Source organism: Lampris incognitus, chromosome 15 (assembly GCF_029633865.1).
Source record: "Lampris incognitus isolate fLamInc1 chromosome 15, fLamInc1.hap2, whole genome shotgun sequence".
In the NCBI taxonomy this organism is placed as follows: Eukaryota; Metazoa; Chordata; class Actinopteri; order Lampriformes; family Lampridae; genus Lampris; species Lampris incognitus.
The window spans coordinates 49,383,831-49,406,211 of NC_079225.1; the positions used below are offsets into that span (position 1 = coordinate 49,383,831).

Genomic DNA, 22,381 nt, shown 5'->3' on the forward strand with positions numbered 1-22,381 from the left:
GAGTAGAGTAGAGTTGAGTCAAGCCGGTACCATGCAGTGGAAAAGCAACATAAGTGACCTCTTCAGTCTCAACTGACTGCAGGTACCCGCACCCTTATAAACAACACAGTGGCATAATGACCCAAACCAACGACCAGTTTCATATGCAAATTACCATGACCATTAACAGGAGTTACAGTGGCCATGTGTACTGTTCACAGAGGACTGGGGAATGTTGCAATTCAATTCAATTTACTGTCATTGAAAACAATCTGCAGGCACATATGAAAAACAAAATGAGGGCATCAATCACAGCATTGTAAGATGGTGACAGATGTACTCTTAAGCCTCCCCCCCCGGGTCAGGGATGGTCGTTCCCTCTTCACATGGATGGCTTCTTTGACTCCCCGTTCAAACCAGTGTTCCTCCCTACCAAGGACATGCACATCCTCATCCCTGAAAGAGTGACCACTGGTCTGTCGATGTTGTAGACTGTGGACTCCTGGCCTGACATGATCCAGGCAATGGTTACAAGAAAAGGTGATAGATGACAGATCTTACAATTCTGTGATTGCAAACATTCCCCAATCCTCTGTGAACAGTACACATGGTCACTGGAACTCTAGTTAATGGTCACAGTAATTTGCATATGAAACTGGTGGTTGGTTTAGATGGTTATGCCACTGTATTGTTTATAAGGGTGGGGACACCTACAGTCACTGTATTGTTTATAAGGTGGGGACACCTGCAGTCACTGTATTGTTTATAAGGGTGGGGACACCTGCAGTCACTGTATTGTTTATAAGGGTGGGGCACCTGCAGTCACTGTATTGTTTATAAGGGTGGGACACCTGCAGTCACTGTATTGTTTATAAGGGTGGGGCACCTGCAGTCACTGTATTGTTTATAAGGGTGGGACACCTGCAGTCACTGTATTGTTTATAAGGGTGGGGGTACCTGCAGTCACTGTATTGTTTATAAGGGTGGGACACCTGCAGTCACTGTATTGTTTATAAGGTGGGGACACCTGCAGTCACTGTATTGTTTATAAGGGCGGGGTACCTGCAGTCACTGTATTGTTTATAAGGGTGGGGACATCTGCAGTCACTGTATTGTTTATAAGGGTGGGGACACCTGCAGTTACTGTATAGTTTATAAGGTGGGGACACCTGCAGTCACTGTATTGTTTATAAGGGTGGGACACCTGCAGTCACTGTATTGTTTATAAGGGTGGGGACACCTGCAGTCACTGTACTGTTTATAAGGGTGGGGACACCTGCAGTCACTGTATTGTTTATAAGGGTGGGGACACCTGCAGTCAGGTGAGACTGAAGAAGTCACTCAATGATGATGAAACGTTTCTCTCAAACTTGTCCAGATGAACTGATTCACCTTTTGTGATATTCTAGAAACACACTGACAGTCACTGACCTTGAGGTTTTGTCCGTCAAAAGGCAGTGAGCCACTGACCAGTGTGTAGAGGATCACCCCCAGACTCCAGACATCCACCTCAGGACCGTCATACTTCTTGCCCTGGTACAGGGGTAGTGTGTGTGTGTGTGTGTGTGTGTGTGTGTGTGTGTGTTGGGGGAGGTAGTCAGTGCATAGCAATCTACAGGCTTCAGGTTTCGCTAAAAACATATCCAGTTTAAAAAACTGTAACCAACCAGCATATAAAATATTATCCTTATGTATTATTACAATCAGGAGAGCAGCTAGTTCTCTAACACATAGTAGTAGTTTCCTCCACCCACACGAGGTTTTCTTCATCACAGTCGAGGGTCTTAGGATGGAGGTTATCAGTTAAACAGAATGTAATCAGAATTGATTTAGAGCTTTATATAAAAATGGGACTTGCCTACTCAGATTATTCAGTAGGACAATGTGTAGCATGTCAGTAGGGGCATGTGTGTGTGTGTGTGTGTGTGTGTGTGTGTGTGTGTGTGTGTGTGTGTGTGTGTGTGTGTGTGTGTGTGTGTGTGTGTGTGTGTGTGTGACTATGTACCTGAAACAGTTCAGGGGCGGCGTAGGGAGGTGAACCACAGAAGGTGTCCAATTTGCTACCCACGGTGAACTCATTACTGAAACCAAAGTCTGCGATTTTTATGTTCATGTCGGCATCGAGCAGCAGGTTCTCCGCCTGGAACGCCACAGCACAGCATTAGTTAGCGGTATGTGTTAGCATGTCTACACGTGTCTGTTAGTCATGTCTGTTAGCCATGTGTGTGTGTTTTACCTTAAGGTCTCGATGAACTATGTGTTTCTGGTGACAATACTGCACGGCTGACACGATCTGGAAAAGACAGAACGACAGACAGACAGAGAAAGACAGACAGAGAGAGGCAGGCAGGTAAAGACAGAGAAAGAGATTTTTGAACATGCGAGCCGAGTCTCTCCAGTCTCACCAGCTGGTTTTGTGACTGCTTTTTAAAGATAACAGCTTCACGAGGGAGGATGGGATATCTGCCGTGTCAGAGCAGGGTGTGCACCAGCTGTCCTTGGTCTCAGGGCACAACAGCCCATCTATGAAAACAAAGACTTTAAAAACACCAAAGTCTAAACCACGTTAAAAGACTAACAACAAAGGTTCATTAAAATTCTTCTAGCTGGGAAGAGAGCCCTGCAGGTCCCCCCCCCCCCCACAACTGCAGCTTTCTCCCTGGCTCTGGTGTGTCTTCGTTTGGGGTGTGGAACCAATTTATCTGTCCTGAGGTGGTCTAATTAACTTGGGACAGATAAACTGGCTCCACACCGCACTGCCACATATGTGCCCCTTCTAAACTGGGCAGACACTGTACAAGTTAAGCCCCAATTTCCCCAACGCCGACTCGTTTTAGAGTCGGACTGAATACCCGCCTCATCAGCTGTCGTCTGACGTGCGATTTAAGGGGCCCGTGACGCTTGATTAATTGCCTGAATGATCAACAGTTTGGCTGTCAGATGATCAGACTGAATTCTGGCATGTCCGACATTTTGGTTGGCTGTCTTGCAATTTGAGCAGTATCACGATCTAATTTCCCACAATTCAGTGCCAAGCTACCTGAGTGCACCTGCATGAGCGAACCAATAAAAGCAACATGGTGTGCAGCATTTTTACTGGATTTGTCAATGGACAAAACCGTTTGGAAGTTCCATGTAAAAGTTCAGTGTGCGCACCCGCATCATGGCGTGTTGCTGGGACAGTGAAGTGCGAGCAGAGAACTCGCAGGCTTTGGTCATACAGGGTTAGGGTTAAGGTTTAGGATTAGGGTTTAGGGTTAGGGTTTAGGGTTAGGGTTAGGGTTAGGTTTTAGGGTTAGGTTTTAGAGTTAGGGTTTAGGGTTAGGTCCTGCAGGACAAGATTACTTAACTCGTAGTGTCTGCCCAACTTTATTCAGTTTGTGTGTGTATTTCTTTTTTCCCCCCTTTTTTCTCCCCAATTGTACTTGGCCAATTACCCCACTCTTCTGAGCCGTCCCGGTCGCTGCTCCACCTCCTCTGCTGATCCAGGGAGGGCTGCAGACTACCACATGCCTCCTCCAATACATGTGGAGTCACCAGCTGTTTCTTTTCAACTGACAGTGAGGAGTTTCATCAGGGGGACATAGCATGTGGGAGGGTCACGCTATTCCCCCCAGTTCCCCCTCCGCCCCGAACAGATGCCCCGACCGACCAGAGGAGGCGCTAGTGCAGCAACCAGGACACATAACCACATCCGGCTTCTCACCCACAGACACGGCCAATTGTGTCTGTAGGGACGCCTGACCAAGCCGGAGGTAGCACGGGGATTCGAATCAGCAATCCCCGTGTTGGTAGGCAACGGAATAGACCGCTACGCTACCGGAACGCCTGTGTGTGTGTGTTTGTCTGTGTTAGAAGCATGTGTGCATGCATATTTATTTTAGCAGGTGTGTGTCTGTGTATATCTGTGTCTGTGTGTGTTACCTGTCTAAATTTAGCTCTGGCCTCCTTCTCTTTCATCCTCCCGTGAGCTACGAGGTAGTCAAACACCTCCCCTACACACATACACACACACATATCTATCATCCATGATCATTCTATCCCTCTGTCACATCTCGATCATCATTGTGTGTCAGTGGTATTATACTGGAATAGTCTACAGAGGGAAGTACAACTGTGATATAAACACCACAGTCGGACAAACAGCTGTCACTCACCTCCACTAGCATACTCCATGACCAGGTACAGAGTTTTCTCTGTCTCAATCACCTCAAACAGCTTGACTAGAGACAGACAGAGAGACAGAGATGAGGGTGTGCTGATGTTTTGGATTCTGTTTTCCTTGGTCTGTGAGAGCAGATGAAGGCAGATGACTCATGCTCATCAGTAAGACAGAGGACTGCTGCGTTAGAGGACGTGGATTTGCCAGTAGTCCCTGTTTCGGCATCAATGACATCACTGTAAAAACAGGTCTCCACAATATACACTTATCAATAAGGCAGTGAACACTTTTCAGACGGTGAGGTCAGAGGTCAGAACCAAAGGGGACTGAATCCAGGGCCATCCCATTACCACACCTGGGTGACGCAAACATACATCAAATCCTCATTAATGTATTGATGCATGCTCAGTAATCCAGGTGAGAAAGTCACAGAAAGGTGAATCAGTTCATGTAGACACAACGTTTATGGACAGAAACGTTTCATCATCATCTAAATGACCTCTTCAGTCTCAACTGACTGCAGGTGTCCCCACCCTTATAAACAATACAGTGGCATAACGACCCCAACCAACCACCAGTTTCATATGCAAATTACTGTGAACATTAACTAGTTACAATGACCATGTGTACCACTCACACAGGATTGGGGGGATGGTTGCAATCACAGCAAAGTAAGATGGTGACCGATGTACAGATGTACCCATCTATGTGAAGGGGGAATGACCATCCCTAAACCGGGGGGGTAAGAGTACATCTGTCACCATCTTACAATGCTGTATGATTGCAAACATTCCCCAATCCTCTGTGAATAGCACACATGGCCATTGAATCTCTAGTTCAGTGTTTCTCAAACTTTTTTCAGCCAAGGCACCCTTTTTAAGTGCCTAAAATCTCAAGGCACCCCAGTGTAAAAATATAGCTAAAAACGACACTGCATCCCTCTATTAGTGCAAATATCCTTTTTTATTTTTAGGGGACGGCTTGTATCAATGAACAGATAGGCAGACAGATAATAAGGTGGGTAAAGAGATAACATCCCTCCAGAATAAAAAATAAAGTGTCAAAATAAGTCCTTCAAACTGCCATCCCCCTTCCCAGCATAATGAAGTGACAGGAACTTCACACAAAGAAATGGCAGGAACACTCCCATCTGTACTCTTCCATCCAGCCTCTGTACACACACACACACACACACACACACACACACACAGAGACACACCCACACACAACCCGCATTTAAAAAGTGAGATAGGCCTACATGTGCACATGAACACACACTCACGCACAAATATGCCACAACTGAGAGCCAGGAGTGCATAGGGGAGAGAGAGAGGCCGAGAGGGGGCGTGACTCACCATCAATGAGAGACATGGGCCTGGGAAGACGCACAAAGCTGCCCTATCCTGGCAGGGATGGATGAGAGGCAGACACGTAGATCCTGGTCCACAGTCCTTAGTCGCTCCCTGTACCTGTTCTTGATGTACGTCAGGCTTGAAAAACTCAGTTCACATAGATAGATTGTGGAGAAGGGTAGTAGAATAGCAACAGCACATCTTGAAGCCAGTGGGTACTCGTTTCCCACTGATATCCAAAAGTTGTCCAGTTCCACATCACAAAATCTCATTTTCAAACAGCGATCTTCCCTGATCTCCATCAGTTGTTCCTGTATTGGAGTGAGCAGTCTTTTGCACTTTCCATTGCACGCGCACTCCAAGGATCACGGACCCAGTCAAACTCAGCATATGACTCGGAGGGAAAATAGTGATTGAATCGCTCGTCAAGAGTAGTCAGATGCTGGGCTATTACGCCTGACAATGTGGTGTTGTTTGTATGCATATTGCACAGGGGAAACATATCCAGCCTGCCCTGGTCTACAAAGGAACGCCAGAGTGTGGGCTTGGACCTGAAGCCGCGTAGTTTGTCAGATGAGGAGAGGAGGGTTTCTTGTCTACCTTGCATTTTGATATTCAGCTCGTTTATGTGCTTAAATATGTCAGCCATATACGCGAGTTTTGCGCACCACTGCTCATCTGCGAGTAGCTCTGCGAATGCAGGTTTCTCGTCTATCACGAAGGCCCTCAATTCTTCTCTTAACTCGTACACTCGGGTCAAAACTTTACCCCGTGAAAGCCAGCGGACAGCCGTGTGTAACAACAAGCTTTGATGCTCTGCTCCCATTTCCTCGCAAAGAATGGAAAAAAGGCGGCTCTTTAACGGGCGCGCCTTGATGTAATTAACCATGTCCACTGCTTTGTTCAGTACGTCGGAAAGTTCTTTTGGTAGCGTCTTAGCAACAAGTGCCTCTCGGTGAAGGAAGCAGTGGGTTGTTCGTATATCAGGGTTTTGCGCTTTGGCCCTGGTAATGAAACCTTTGGCACTGCCCGTCATTGCAGCCGCGCCGTCGGTGCAAATACTGATACAGTTCTTCCAGCTCAAACCACCCTTGTCAAGATACTCAGTTGTCACACGGAAGATTTCTTCTCCTGTAGTGTTGTTGGGGAGCAGTTTGCAAAATAAAAAGTTCTCTCTAATACGGCCCCCATCAACAAAGCCAACATTTGCTAAAAGCTGAGCGTGCCCGCTCACATCAGTTGACTCGTCGAGTTGTAAGGAGAAATGTCCGCTGGCCTTGATTTTATCCAAAACGACATCTTCAATATCGGCAGACATGCTATTGATTCGCCTCGCTATTGTGCAGTCTGACAGCGGGACCTTGGCTACTTCTTTGGCAGCTTGTGGGCCAAGCATTTTGGTAACGATTGCCGTGCAAGCAGGTATTATGACGGACTCTGCGATTGTGTGGGGCTTCTTGGTAATTGATATGAAATTGATATGAAAAATGTTAGATTTGCAAATTTTTTCACGTCACCCCTGACGCTGTCAGATGGCATACCAGGGTGCCGCAGCATACAGTTTGAGAAACGCTGCTCTAGTTAATGGTCACGGTAATTTGCATATGAAACTGGTGGTTGGTTTGGGTCGTTATACCACTGTATTGTTTATAAGGGTGGGGACATCTGCAGTCACTGTATTGTTTATAAGGGTGGGGACACCTGCAGTCACTGTATTGTTTATAAGGGTGGGGACACCTGCAGTCACTGTATTGTTTATAAGGGTGGGGACACCTGCAATCACTGTATTGTTTATAAGGGTGGGGACACCTGCAGTCACTGTATTGTTTATAAGGTTGGGGACACCTGCAGTCAATGTATTGTTTATAAGGGTGAGGATACCTGCAGTCAGTTGAGACTGAAGAGGTCACTTAGATGATGATGAAACGTACCTGTCCATAAACGTTGCGTCCACACGAAATGATTCACCTTCCAGTCTACCTCAATGTACGGCTGCACTTCTGATGGAGCAGGCCAAATAAAACTCAGTAGTCTTACTGTGTGTGTGTGTGTGTGTGTGTGTGTGTGTGTGTGTGTGTGTGTGTGTTTTGGGGGAAACTCACCAATGTTGGGGTGATTCAAAATTTTCATAATTCGGACTTCCCTGAAGAGCTAAGCAGACAAAAATAGACAGGGAAAAAAGAGAGACACAGTAAGACATAACCATCAGGACACAGTATACTGGGTCTAGAGCCCGACTGAAAAATCCGCATGCGGCTATGAGCTAACTGCAGATTAATGGTAACGACAGATAAATTAGAATTAAAAAAGAAACAGAGACGGAAGATTTTCGTTGCATAGTTTACAACACCACTGTTGGCAACACATGTTTGGAATGCCACAAATCACAACAATCAGCTGACCCAAGCACAGTGGAGCAGAGTAGACCGTGGTGAAGTTAGTTTTAATTTGGATATTCGACAGACAAGAGTGAATGCTCGGAGGTGAGCTAACCGCCCTCTTTGATAGCCAAACAGTTATCTAGCTTCTCTTTCAAATGTGTAATGTGAACTCTCAAAGTCGCAAATCCTCATTGTAGACAGCCATGTCGATCCATTCAACAGCAGCGTTTACTCTACGTCACTGTATCAGTTTACTGCATCGTTTAAGATGGGTTAGAGTTAGGTATATTTTTTGCAATATAACAAATTTCTTATTAAACTGCATTATGTCATGTTATCCTGGTGAAGACTCTCAAATAAATACATATAACAAATGTTAGAGAAAATCTTTATGGTATGTGTTTCTGAAGAAAAAAAAATCAGCCGATATATCATTATCGGATTTTTTTAATCCTCAAATATTGAAATCAGTATTGGTCTTAAAAATCCTACATCGGTCAGGCTCTAACTGGTTCCTTAACATGACTCTGATATTAATTTTGTTGTGAATTATTAAAAAGTGAATTATGATAGTTTGATATATGATATGTAAATTATGAGCAAGGAGTTATGAGACTATGAATTGTGATGTATCAGAATAATGATGTGAATTATCAAAAGGGAGTTATTATAATGTGAATTATTATACGTGAATTATGATGATGTGAATGTGGTGGAGTGGGGTGTGGTCACACCTGTCTTGAATAAGCCTGATTGGCTGGAGACACGTTAAAATCACTGCTGCATCCCCACAAAGACACATGAGCGACAGGGAGACAGCAGAACAGCAGAAAATCGCTCTTCCCTACAGACATTCAACAGGACATCTTGCAGGATGTCTGCAGGGGACAGAGCTTCACATTTCTGCAGCTGTGACTTTAAGACAGTTTAAAAGCACAAGGAAAAGTATGGCAAGAGTGTGCTGGAGGTGAAGGGAGTGTCAGACAGAGTGATGAGTATGAAGCCTGAAATTGAAGTTGTGATGATGAATGTTATCAGCGCATATGCCCCAAAAGTTGGGTGTGAGATGGAAGAGAAAGAATTCTGGAGTGAGTCAGATGAAGCGGTGGCGAATGTACCCAAGTGGAAGAAAGTAGTGATTGGAGCGGCCTTTAATGGACATGCTGATGAAGGGTACAGAGGTGATGAGGAGGTGATGGGTAGATATGGTGTCAAGGAGAGGAATTTGGAGGGACAGATGGTGGTAGATTTTGCGAAAAGGATGGAAATGGCTGTGGTGAATACATATTTCTAGAAGAGGGAGGAACACAGGTTGACGTGTATAAGAGTGGAGGAAAGTGCACACAGGTGGACTATATCTTCTGTAGGAGGCGCGATCTGAAAGGGATTGGACACTGCAAAGCGGTGACAGGGGAGAACCTAGCTAGGCAGTATCGGATGGTAGTCTGTAGGATGACTTTGGAGATCAATAAGAGGAGGAGAGCGAAGGCAGAGCCAAGTATCAAATGGTGGAAGTTGAAGAAGGAAGACTGTTGTGTGGAGTTCAGGGAGGAGTTAAGACAGGCCATGGGTGGTAGAGAAGAGTGGCCGGATGGCTGGGCAACCACTGCAGAAATAGTGAGGGAGACAGCTAGGAAGGTACTTGGTGTGTCATCAGGACAGAGGAAGGAAGACAAGGAGATTTGGTGGTGGAATGAGGAAGTACGGCAATGTATACAGAGGAAGTTGTTGGCAAAGAACAAGTGAGGTAGTCACAGAGATGAAGAAAGTCGACAGGAGTACAAGGAGATGTGGCATAAAGCAAAGAGAGAAGTGGCGAAGGCAAAGGAAAAGGCGTATGGTGAGATGTATGAGAAGTTAGACACTAAGGAAGGAGAAAAGGACTTGTACCAATTGGCTAGACAGAGGGACCAAGCTGGGATAGCTGCGCAGCAGGTTAGGGCGATGAAGGGTAGAGATGGAAATGTGCTGACTAGCGAGGACAGTGTGTTAAGGAGGAGGAAGGAGTACTTTGAGGGGCTGATGAATGAAGAAAATGAGAGAGAGAGAAGGTTGGATTATGTAGGGATAGTGAATCAGGAAGTTCAGTGGATTAGCAAGGAGGAAGTGAGGGCAGCTATGAAGAGGATAAAGAGTGGAAAGGCAGTTGGTCCTGATGACATACCTGTGGAGGCATGGAGAGGTTTAGGAGAGATGGCAGTGGGGTTTTTAACTAGCTTGTTTAACACAATCGTGGAAAGTGAGAGGATGCCTGAGGAGTGGAGAAGAAGTATACTGGTACCGATTTTCAAGAACAAAGGTCATGTGCAGAACTGTAGCAACTACAGAGGTATAAAGTTGATCAGCCACAGCATGAAGATTTGGGAAAGAGTAATAGAAGCTAGGTTAAGAGGAGAGGTGACGATTAGCAAGCAGCAGTATGGTTTCATGCCACGAAAGAGCACCACAGATGTGATGTTTGCTCTGAGAATGTTGATGGGGAAGTATAGAGAAGGCCAGAAGGAGTTACATTGTGTATTTGTGGATTCAAAGAAAGCATATGACAGGGTGTTGAGAGAGGAGGTGTGGTATTGTACACTCACCGGCCACTTTATTAGGCACACCTGTCCAACTGCTCGTTAACGCAAATTTCTAATCAGCCAATCACATGGCAGTAGACATGGTCAAGACGATCTGCTGCAGTACAAACCGAGCATCAGAATGGGGAAGAAAGGTGATTTAAGTGACTTTGAACGTGGCATGGTTGTTGGTGCCAGACGGGCTGGTCTGAGTATTTCAGAAACGGCTGATCTACTGGGATTTTCACGCACAACCATCTCTAGGGTTTACAGAGAATGGTCCGAAAAAGAGAAAATATCCAGTGAGCGGCAGTTCTGTGGGCGAAAATGCCTTGTTGATGCCAGAGGTCAGAGGAGAATGGCCAGACTGGTTCGAGCTGATAGAAAGGCAACAGTAACTCAAATAACCACTCATTACAACCGAGGTATGCAGAAGAGCATCTCTGAACGCACAACACGTCGAACCTTGAGGCAGATGGGCTACAGCAGCAGAAGACCACACCGGGTGCCACTCCTGTCAGCTAAGAACAGGAAACCGAGGCTACAGTTTGCACAGGCTCACCAAAATTGGACAATAGAAGATTGGAAAAACGTTGCCTTGTCTGATGAGTCTCGATTTCTGCTGCGACATTCGGATGGTAGGGTCAGAATTTGGCGTCAACAACATGAAAGCATGGATCCATCCTGCCTTGTATCAACGGTTCAGGCTGGTGGTGGTGGTGTAATTTTGTGGGGGATATTTTCTTGGCACACTTTGGGCCCCTTAGTACCAATTGAGCATCGTGTCAACACCACAGCCTACCTGAGTATTGTTGCTGACCATGTCCATCCCTTTATGACCACAGTGTTCCCATCTTCCGATGGCTACTTCCAGCAGGATAACGCGCCATGTCATAAAGCTTGAATCATCTCAGACTGGTTTCTTGAACATGACAATGAGTTCACTGTACTCAAATCAAATGGCCTCCAGTCACCAGATCTCAATCCAATAGAGCACCTTTGGGATGTGGTGGACCGGGAAATTCGCATCATGGATGTTCAGCCGACAAATCTGCAGCAACTGCGTGATGCTATCATGTCAATATGGACCAAACTTTCTGAGGAATGTTTCCAGTACCTTGTTGAATCTATGCCACGAAGGATTAAGGCAGCTCTGAAGGCAAAAGGGGGTCCAACCCGGTACTAGCAAGGTGTACCTAATAAAGTGGCCAGTGAGTGTATAAGGAAGTCGGGAGTTGCAGAGTAGTATGTAGGAGTGGTGCAGGATATGTATGAGGGAAGTGTGACAGTGGTGAGGTGTGCAGGTGGAATGACAGATAGGTTCAAGGTGGAGGTGGGATTACATCAAGGATCGGCTCTGAGCCCTTTCTTGTTTGCAATGGTGATGGACGGGTTGACGGACGAGATCAGGCAGGAGTCTCCATGGACTATGATGTTTGCAGATGACATTGTGATCTGTAGCGAGAGTAGGGTGCAGGTGGAGGAGAGCCTGGAGAGGTGGAGGTATGCAGTGGAGAGAAGAGGAATGAAAGTCAGTCAGAGCAAGACGGAATACCTATGCGTGAATGAGAGAGAAGACAGTGGAATGGTGAGGATGCAAGGAGTAGAGGTGATGAAGGCGTATGAGTTTAAATACTTGGGGTCAGCTGCCCAAAGTAACGGAGAGTGCAGAAGAGAGGTGAAGAAGAGAGTGCAGGCAGGGTGGAGTGGGTGGAGAAGAGTGTCAGGAGTGATTTGTGACAGAGGGGTACCAGCAACAGTTAAAGGGAAGTTTTACAAGATGGTAGTGAGACCAGCTATGTTATATGGTTTGGCGATGTTGGCACTGATGAAAAGACAGGAGATGGAGCTGGAGGTGGCAGAGTTAAAGATGATAAGATTTTCATTGGGAATGATGAAGAAGGACAGAATTAGGAACAAGTATTTTTGAGGGACAGCTCAGGTTGGACGGTTTGGAGACAAAGCAAGAGAGGCAACATTGAGATGGTTTGGACATGTGTGGAGGAGAGATGCTGGGTATATTGGGAGAAGGATGTTGAATATGGAGCTGTCAGGGAAGAAGAAAAGAGGAAGGCCAAAGAGGAGCTTTATGGATGTGGTGAGGGAGGACATGCAGGTGGCTTGCGTGAAAGAGGAAGACGCAGAGGACAGAAAGAGATGGAAACAGATGATCCGCTGTGGCGACTAACGGGAGTAGCTGATAGTAGTAGTAGCAGTAGGGGTAGTAGTAGATGTAAATCACAATAATATGAATGAGAAAGATGTGAATTATGATGTATGGTAAAGGCTTGGTTATGGCAGAGGTTAGTTGAGGAAGAGAAGTGGAAAAACAAAGGAGGGACGTTTGACCTGTTTGGGCAGATTCCTCTATTCCAGTTAAACTCAATTTAGCTCAAATAAGTGACAAGTGATTATAAATTGCTGGGGAAAAGCTGAGCATGGTCACAAAACATCTTGTCCGTAAAGCATAGCGTAAAGCCAACAATGGAACAATAGACGGTGGAGCCTTACCTTCTGCAGGCTGGTAGGGTTCAGCTGGGTCTTGTCAATGATTTTAATGGCCACCTATACGAGAGAGACACGCATTAGCATGACTGACAGCCAAATCATCCAGTCAGTGAGCAGCTCTCCAGTGCCATGCAACAGTAAGCGCTTGTTGATTGGTCAAGCAGTTAAGTATCCCTACAAGTTTAAAGGACTGGATTTACAAGACAAGATATCAAATAAAAAGGCATATTACTTTGCTATTTAAGCAACACTATTACTTTTTAATAAACTGATCCACTTTTTTTTTTTTTCAATTCCGATCTGATTCCGTTATTTACCAATTTTATTATAGAGTACAATTTACCTATTGCCGTTTCAGATCACATAGGTCACCTTGTTAAAGCTTCGTTTCCGGACAGCAAAATGCCTCAAAGTATGCACGTGCAAGAACCAAGACAACTGCTATTACATAAACCTTTGCAGGTATGTCAACGGCCGACTTGTCCAGTGTTAAAAGTCAAATTTTTCTCACTTGCAACTGAGAGCAGCAATGATAAAGACGCACAACTATATCCAGTTGTTGTACGCCATCTTAATGAAGAGGTAGGTAGGGTCGTGGCTCAGCTTCTTGCCTTACCTGCATGTGAAGAGATCCAGTCAACAATCCTGTTAAACGTTTCACCGGAGTCATGTGAGTGAGGGTAGTTAGTTGTGTTGTTGATTAAACGGAGTACGCTCCGAGTAGAGCTTCGCCTGTCGTGTCTTTTTCAAAACTTATCGGGGATATTTCAAAATACATGGGGTCTATTCCTACATAGGTTTCACCACATGCAGTACCATGTAATTCCACTGGAGGGAAGAAGGGTGAAACTGATGTAGGATTAGATGCCATGCATCTTTAAATATGGTGGGTGGTCTTTATTTTTTTAAATATGAAAAATTCTGCAGGTACCTGTTAAGATAGACGTCATCATGAACACCCCACCCCTTCCCAATGAGCTTAAAATTTTTCCATTTTCATTTAAAAATGTAACTTTAGAATGCAATTCACTTATGATTATCTGCTTACATAAGTACACATATCATAAAATGAAATATTAAGTGTTTATAGACAATTTTATATGTGTTAACCTGGTTGGCCAAGGGGTCTCCTGAAGCAGCAGACAAGTATCAGGAGGCCAGAAGGGCTGCTGCTTCAGCGGTCGTGGAAGCAAAAACTTGGATGAGGGAGGAGTTCAGCGAAGCTGTGGAGGAGGACTTTCAGTTGGCCTCAAGGAAGTTCTGGCAAACCATCCGGTGACTCAGGAAGGGGAAGTAGGGCTTGACTCAGGCTGTGTTCAGCCGGGGAGAGGAACTGTTGACCTGGACTGGGGATGTTGTTGAGTGGTGGAAAGAACACTTTGAGGAGCTCCTGAACCCGACTAACACGTCCTCAGGGGAGGAGGTAGAAAGCCCCACCCATATCCCTGGCAGAGGTCTCTGAGGTAGTTAAAAAGCTCCTCGGTGGCAAGGCGCCGGGTGTGGATGACATTCGCCCTGAGATGCTGAAGGCTCTGGACATTGTTGGGCTGTCTTGGTTGACACGTCTCTTCAGTGTCGCGTGGAGGTCAGGGACAGTACCTGTGGAGTGGCAGACTGAGGTGGTGGTTCCCATATTCAAAAAGGGGGACCAGAGGGTGTGCTCCAATTATCAGGGCATCACATTGCTCAGCCTCCCTGGGAAAGTCTACTCTAGGATGCTCGTAAGGAAGCTCTGATCGATTGTCGAACCTCGGATCCAGGAGGAACAATGCGGATTCCGTTCTGGCCGTGGAACACCGGACCAACTCTTTACTCTTGCGGAAGTGCTGAGGGGGGCATGGGAGTTTGACCAGCCAGTCTACATGTGTTTTGTGGACTTGGAGAAGGCTTACGACCGTGTACCCCGGAGCACTCTGTGGGGGGTACTGCGGGAGTATGGGGTACCGGGGCAGTTGCTACAAGCCATCCGGTCCTTGTAAAACCAAAGTGAGAGCTGTGTCTGCATTCTTGGCACAAAGTCAAACACATTTTCCGTGGGTGTCGGACTCCGCCAAGGTTGTCCCTTATCTCCGATTCTGTTTGTGATATTCATGGATAGGATCTCAAGGTGCAGCCAAGGTGAGGAGTGTGTCTGTTTTGGGAACCTCCAAATTGCATCTCTGCCGGCCGCTCTGATGGCCAAGCGGAATGAACCGCCATTCTTGCAATCCGCTTGTCACGTGGCTGGGAGGTTCGTATCCCAGATTCGCCGTAACTGGTCACAGCCAGAGCGTCCACGTGGTAAGGCATTCATAGGCCACCCTTACCCGAGGGATAGTGGGTGTAGATCAGTGTAGTGTTCAGGGACTCGTCGTTCTCCAGCGACCCCTCTGGCCCATCCGGGCGCCTGCAGCCAAGCAACCGAAAGCATTCTCCCGACATCTCCTTCGCGGCCTGAAGGTAATGCAATCCATGCAAGGCTTGGCTAAAATAGCATGAGCAGCTGACACGAGTTTGAAGGAAGCTGGTGTTACAACTATCTCCTTCCTGTGGAAACGTGAGCCAGGGGAGTTATTCGACAAGAGTTCCGGCCATATGCCACTGGGTTAATCGGGTGGGATAAGGGGGAAAACTAGAAATACATTTATTTTTAAAAAAAAGAAAAAAGAATTGCATCTCTGCTCTTCGCAGATGATGTGGTTTTGTTGGCTTCATCAGAACGTGACCTCCAGTGTGCACTGGGGTGGTTTGCAGCTGAGTGTGAAATGGCCAGGATGAGAGTCAGCACCTCCAAGTCTGAGGCCATGGTTCTCTACCAGAAAATGGTGGGTTGCTCCCTCCAGGTTGGGGATGAGTTGTTGCCTCAAGGGAAGGAGTTCAAGTATCTAGGCGTCTTGTTCACAAGTGAGGGTAGGATGGAGCGGGAGCTTGACAGGTGGATTGGTGTAGCATCAGCAGTAATGCAGACGTTGTACCGGACTGTTGTGGTGAAGAAGGAGCTGAGCCGGAAGGCAAAGCGCTCAATTTACCAGTCAAGCTCCATTCCAACCCTCACCTATGGTCATGAGCTTTGGGTAGTGACCGAAAGGGTGAGACCACAGATACAAGCGGCTGAAATGAGTTTCCTCCATAGGGTGTCTGGCCTCATCCTTAGAGACAGGGTGAGGACCTCGGACATCCAGAGGGAGCTCGGAGTAGAGCCACTGCTCCTTCGCATCGAAAGGAGCCAGTTGAGATGGTTCGGCCATCTGATTAGGATGCCTCCTTGGCATCTTCCTTTGAAGGTTTACCGGGCACGGCCAACTGGGAGGAGACCCCGGGGTAGACCCAGAAATTGCTGGAGGGACTACATGTCCAATCTGGCCTGGGAACACCTTGGGATCCCCCAGGAGGAGCTGGAGGGCGTTGCTGCGGAGAGGGACGTCTGGAGGGCCCTACTTAGCTTGCTGCCACCGCGACCCGACCCCAGAAAAGCGGCTGATGATGAATGAATGAATGAGACGTTTATATAGTGTAAAGCATTTTTAATCATGAAAAAACTGGTTCTAGCCTAATTCACCGACTGTTGTTTGACCCTTTCAAATACACATGTGAAACGAATAACAATAACAAATCAATGACAGTACATTTAGCATGGTCTGAGGTTATTTTCCGAGTTCACTTCGCCACCAATGACCATTTTCTGGTTTTTATGGGCAAATTCTGGTTTTTCACTCTTGCTGTTCTGGTTTTCAACTGTTCTACGTTGGCACCTCCGGCAATGACATGGCGCCCCCCCCCCCGCCCCCCATACAGGCCAGATTCATGGAGAGCTGTGATATGGTTGACTCATGCACATTTACTCCAGTCTCAGCCATTGACCTCTGGAGCTCCTTCACAGTGACATGTGTGGCTTTCCTCACCAGCCCACGTCTTGCTCGGACACTTAGCTCTGAGGGGCAGCCTGTCCTACAAAATGTCTGTGTGGTGTAAGACAGCTTTCACTTTCTGACAATGGATCCAGCAGTGTTCCGTGGGACATCCAAACACTTGGATATTGTTTTGTATCCTTTTCCCGCCTTCTGCATTGTAATCACTTTGTCTCTTACTTCAGTATTCTGCTCCTTTGTCTTCATGTTCTGATGGAGTTCACGCCCGGCTAATGAACTTTACACAGAGTGCTTTTATACCCATAAACCAGACCGTTACTTTAATATCTTACAAGTGCACATTAATTATGTCCTATTGTCTTAACCGGGGTTTGTTTTAGGAATAATTTGTCATTTGTGTAAACTTGGAGCTTTCAGGGCACAAGGGGTTGAATACTGATGCAAGCACTATATTTTAGTTTTTAATTTATTAATAAAAAGTCAGTGAAACATAACTTATTTTGGCTGTGGGAACATGCTGTTAGAGCTTATGGCTTCACAACAACAATATTGTTCAGGAACACATGTATGAGAATCTCTTATAATCCAGAAGTTACTGATGACTGTCAAGGGGGTGAATACTTTTTGCAAGGCACTGTATCTCACCCCTAAGGAATGCCTTACAGGTTTACCATAGTAAAAATGGACTGGTATCTTCAGTTTTGTTAATCTCCAGAAAGAGCCCAATAGATTGAGTGATAAGATTACAAAATTTGGTGTCAGACAGACATGTGGAATCCAGTCTCCAAGAAAAATTATCTCTATGTTGCGCTTCAAAATATGTCAAGTACCACAGGGGAGTGGTCAGAATTAACTACAGATGAGTATTCAACAGAGGTTACAGAGGGAAGAAGTATCTTGTATATGAAAAAAGATCATCTATACCGGAGTAAGAGTTATGGACATGTGAATAAAAAGAATAGTGTCTATCAGTTGGATGAGAGAATTTCCATGGGTCGACACAGCCACACTGATTCATAAAGGTAGCCAGAGCTTGTGATATCTGGGAAAGTGCAACCATTCTAGAGCTAGATCTGTCCAGACTGGGATCCATCACACAATTCATGTCTCCTCCAAATATTAGCTTGTGAGTGTGTAAATAGGGAAGTGACGACATAAGTTTCTACGTCATCCCAATTTGGGGCATACACGCAGACACTGGGATTTGGTAGAGGGACCGAGTTACCAATATCGCCTGTTAGAGTCATAGATGGTATTAGAGTCACAGATGGTATTAGAGGGAATAAAATTGACATTTTTAATAATCAGGATGGCTGCACCTCTCATTTTAAAGTTGAATATGGAATGAAAAATGTGACCTATCCAGGGTCTGCTATGACTCTGATGGTCTAGTGTGCGCAAGTGTGGTTCTTGTAAGAATGTGATGTCTGTATTTGAGTGTTTCATGTGAGAGAATACTCTAGCATGTTTCACAGGTCAGTTCAAGCCCCCTATATTCCAAGAAATAATTTCGATGGAGCCTCTCACTCTACCGATGTTTGGGTTATTTGCCATAACAATCTCAAATGATGGTGGAACATAGTGATCTGGTCCAGCTGAGAAGCTGTTGGATATAGTATGTCTAAACCCAGTATAGCGCTGCAGCAAGAAGACAGTGATAGATACATGTTGACATTGTTGACTTGGATGTAAAACAAGAAAGCCCCCCCTCCCCACCAATGCTCATCTTCCAACCTATTATGAGCTGCAGGTAAAACTACTTACTAACTTCCAGGATAACTGACAGTACTAACCTTCTATCCAGAAGACAGAGCGCACTGATGAGCTTGCATATGAACTATTAACACACACCGCCAGGTTTCCAAGTAAAACAGGAAAACAGCAGAGTGGCATGAGACTGTCAGAAAATAACAAAAGATGGCTGACCTAGCAAGGCTGTCAAAAGAAAATAAGTCAAACGTCAGACTAATCAGGACTCTGACACGGCATCTTTCATATAAGGGAGAACAATCCTATACGGCTAAGTCTATAACTATAAACTGTATGCTCTATTATAGATAACTAAAAATGTTATACTCTATTATAGATAACTATAAACTGTATTCTCTATTATAGATAACTATAAACTGTATGCTCTATTACAGATAACTATAAACTGAATGCTCTATTATAGATAACTATAAAATGTATGCTGTATTATAGATAACTATAAACTGTACACTCTATTATAGATAATTATAAACTGTATACTCTATTATAGAGAACTATAAACTGTATACACTATTATAGATAACTATAAAATGTATGCTGTATTATGGCTAACTATAAACTGTACACTCTATTGTAGATAACTATAAACTGTATGCTCTATGATAGATAACTCTAAACCGTATACTCTATTATAGATAACTATAAACTGCATATCTTATTATAGATAACTATAAACTGAACGCTCTATGATAGATAACTATAAACTGTACGCTCTATGATAGATAACTCTAAACCGTATACTCTATTATAGATCACTATAAACTGTATGCTCTATTATAGATAACTATAAACTGAACTCTCCATTATAGACAACTATAAACTGTATACTCTATTATAACTATAAACTATATACTCTATTATAGATAACTATAAACTGTATGCTTTATTATAGATAACCATAAACTGAATGGTCTATTATAGATAACTATAAACTGAGTGCTCTATTATAGATAACTATAAACTGTATACTTTATTATAGATAACTATAAACTGAATGCTCCATTATAGATAACTATAAATTGTACACTCTTTGATACATAACTATAACCTGAATGCTCCATTATAGATAACTATAAACTGAACGCTCTATTATAGATAACTATAACCTGAATGCTCCATTATAGATAACTATAAACTGAACGCTCTATTATAGATAACTATAAACTGTACGCTCTATGATAGATAACTATAAACCATATACTCTATTATAGATAACTATAAACTGTATACTTTATTATAGATAACTATAAACTGAACGCTCTATTATAGATAAGTGCAAGGAGCTGTGGGATAAATACAACACTGTTCGGAACACACAGACCCCCTGCACATATGCGTGTCAGTTAACATCAGGGCGAAACTATCCCTGCAGGCAAGCCAGAGGCCTTATCTGCGTATCAACACGCTACAGCACATGTGGGAGCAAGCACCGCACACCACGTAACTTGTGGCTCACTTAACAATATCAATAGCATGAATAGGGCCCTCCTATGGAAAGAAGCATCTGAAATAAAGTAAACTGGGAGAGACACCTTAAATACAACAAACTAAATCATTTAGCAGAATGGTATTGTATAGTTTCTTAAATTAATGAAGGGAAAGCGGACACCCTCATCCCACCAGCCTTGTTTTGCTAACCAACCAAAGTTAGACACAAGACCTTAGTTAGTACTAAATAGAAATACACAAATACGACATCGTTACTTTACTGAAGTGTCACCACAATTTACAAGGCAGGTCCTCTTTTTGTAATGAGTGCCGTTTGAGAAGAATCAATTTAAGTGCGAAGTAGTCCACAACATTCAGTATTGCAGGAGCCACGTTCGTTGCAGGCTTATTTATAAGTTCACCAGGTGTTGAGTGTAGAACATTTCGGCCTCTTCTGCAGCGTGAAACACGTGCTCAACATCCTGGTATGTAAGTGAAAGCACGGCAGGATGGCAGAGCGTGAACTTAATGCCTCTATTGTAAAGTCTGGATTTGACTGCGGTGAATGTGGTGGGCTTCCTGGCGAGCTCACTGCTCATGTCTGGAAAAATAAAAATCTTTTGACCCTGGTAGACAAGTTTCTTCGTTTCCTCGCTAAGGCAAGTACCTGCTCTCTCTGTTTGTGCATAGAAAGCGAATGATTATGGGTCGGGGTCATTCTCCTTCCCCTGGTTTTGGTCTCAACATACAGAGTGCCCTGTCAAGGTCTGGTGGTGAGTTGAACAATTCATCTTGTAATATGTCAACAAGAAATTTAGACATGAAATCTGTGGCCAGACGACCCTTGTAAACCTCAAGTAGACCAACTACTCTCAAGTTGTTACAACAAGAGCGGTTTTCGAGGTCTTCGGTCTTGTGTTTAAGATGATCCATTTCAGTTTGGCGTTGTTTCACCTGTATTTCAAGGCTGGTTAGCCTGTCACTATGATCGGAAAGAGTGGTTTCCATTGCAGTCATACAAAGTCCTCCACCTTGATTTGAACCACATTTAAGGTTGTTTGAGTAGGAGAGAGTGAAGCTTGTATTTCACCTGAAATCGCTGCTATATTCTTCTCCAGTTCAGCTATCAGGTCGGAGATGGTCATTCAGGTACAGCTGTGGCGGCCATTGTTAGCTTAGCCGCTGGAAGCATGGCAGGGTCCGTGGTTGAAGTTTTTCATATCTGGGCACCTGTTTTGTTTTTGTCAGACATTATCCAGTTAGATTGTGGCCCATTTCTACAACACTGAGTACACTCGAGGTTTACTGACAGTGTGTATAATAGGAGTTTAAGAGGTCGCTCAGGAGCCGCTCTCTGTGCGTCTGCTTCACTCGGTCACCATACCAGAAGTCCCTCAAGTACAAGTTAAAGGCAATCCTTGCCAAAATGAGTCAAAATATCTTGATGCATGCTCAGTAATCCAGTCTCAACTGGCTGCAGGTATTGATACCTGCAGTCAGTTGAGACTGAGGAGGTCACTTAGATGAGTGATGAAATGTTTCTCTCAATAAACTTGTCCAGATGAACTGATCCAACTTTCTGAGATTTTCTTACCTGGATTATTGAGTATGCATAAAGACAACTGGAAATATGTTGCTCCTGACTAACCCGGTGTTATGGTGTCTGGTGATATACACCCTGTCTAGCCTGGCAGCACTGATTCTGTTCCCTAAAACCTTTACTAATGTGTACTGTCTGTTGTAAAAGTTATTATTGTTTGAATTTTTTACTCTCCAAGCATCACTTCAATCAAATCAAGACAAGAGAAGATATACTTTATTAATTCCCATGGGGAAATTCATCATCTGCTTTATCCAATCCCAACACACACACTGAAAGCAGTGGACAGCTGCCATGCAGTGCCCGGGGACCAACTCCAGCTCTTCTCGCCATGCCTTGGTCAGGGGCAGAGACAGGAGTATTAACCTTAACCATGCATGTCTTTGGTGATCGGAGGAAACCAGAGTACCTGGAGGAAACCCACACAGACACAGGGTGAACATGCAAACTCCACACAGAAAGGGCCTGGGACAGCCTGTGGTTCAAACCCATGACCTTCTTGATGTGAGGCAGCAGTGCTAACCACTGGGCCACCATGCTGCCCCAATTCAGCCTCCTCGTCCGGTGTGTCATCCTCCGTCGCCGGTCACTCGCTCCTCTCCCAAACCCCCGGTCTTGGAAGTGGGATGGAGAAATTGTTCCACTTAAACAATGCCAGAACTGCTCCCTTCTTTAACACTCACTGACCTGTCTCGGACCCTGGCTCACAAACATCCACTTTTTTAAAATGCCGGCTACAAACACAGATATGGTGGCTAACGGTGAAGTTGTCCCTCCGGATAGCAACAATCCATT

At 44.8% G+C, this 22,381-nt stretch overlaps 1 protein-coding gene across 6 annotated transcripts in view; it reads right to left on the reverse strand.

Moving 5' to 3' along the window:
• Positions 1-22,381, reverse strand: part of LOC130124726 (MAP/microtubule affinity-regulating kinase 3-like) — a 96,967-nt gene that overhangs the window by 47,791 nt on the left and 26,795 nt on the right. For 4 of the 6 annotated variants that reach the window (XM_056294056.1, XM_056294053.1, XM_056294055.1 and 1 more), the window contains 7 exons: positions 12,944-12,997; positions 7,596-7,644; positions 4,137-4,202; positions 3,904-3,974; positions 2,216-2,272; positions 1,985-2,119; positions 1,411-1,512 (listed from right to left, as the gene is read on the reverse strand). In XM_056294056.1, the coding sequence (XP_056150031.1) occupies positions 1,411-1,512; positions 1,985-2,119; positions 2,216-2,272; positions 3,904-3,974; positions 4,137-4,202; positions 7,596-7,644; positions 12,944-12,997 (534 nt within the window). Of the gene's footprint in view, positions 1-1,410; positions 1,513-1,984; positions 2,120-2,215; positions 2,273-3,903; positions 3,975-4,136; positions 4,203-7,595; positions 7,645-11,775; positions 11,781-12,943; positions 12,998-22,381 lie in introns of those variants that run through there. The other 2 variants (XM_056294058.1, XM_056294057.1) reach the window with 2 other exon arrangements.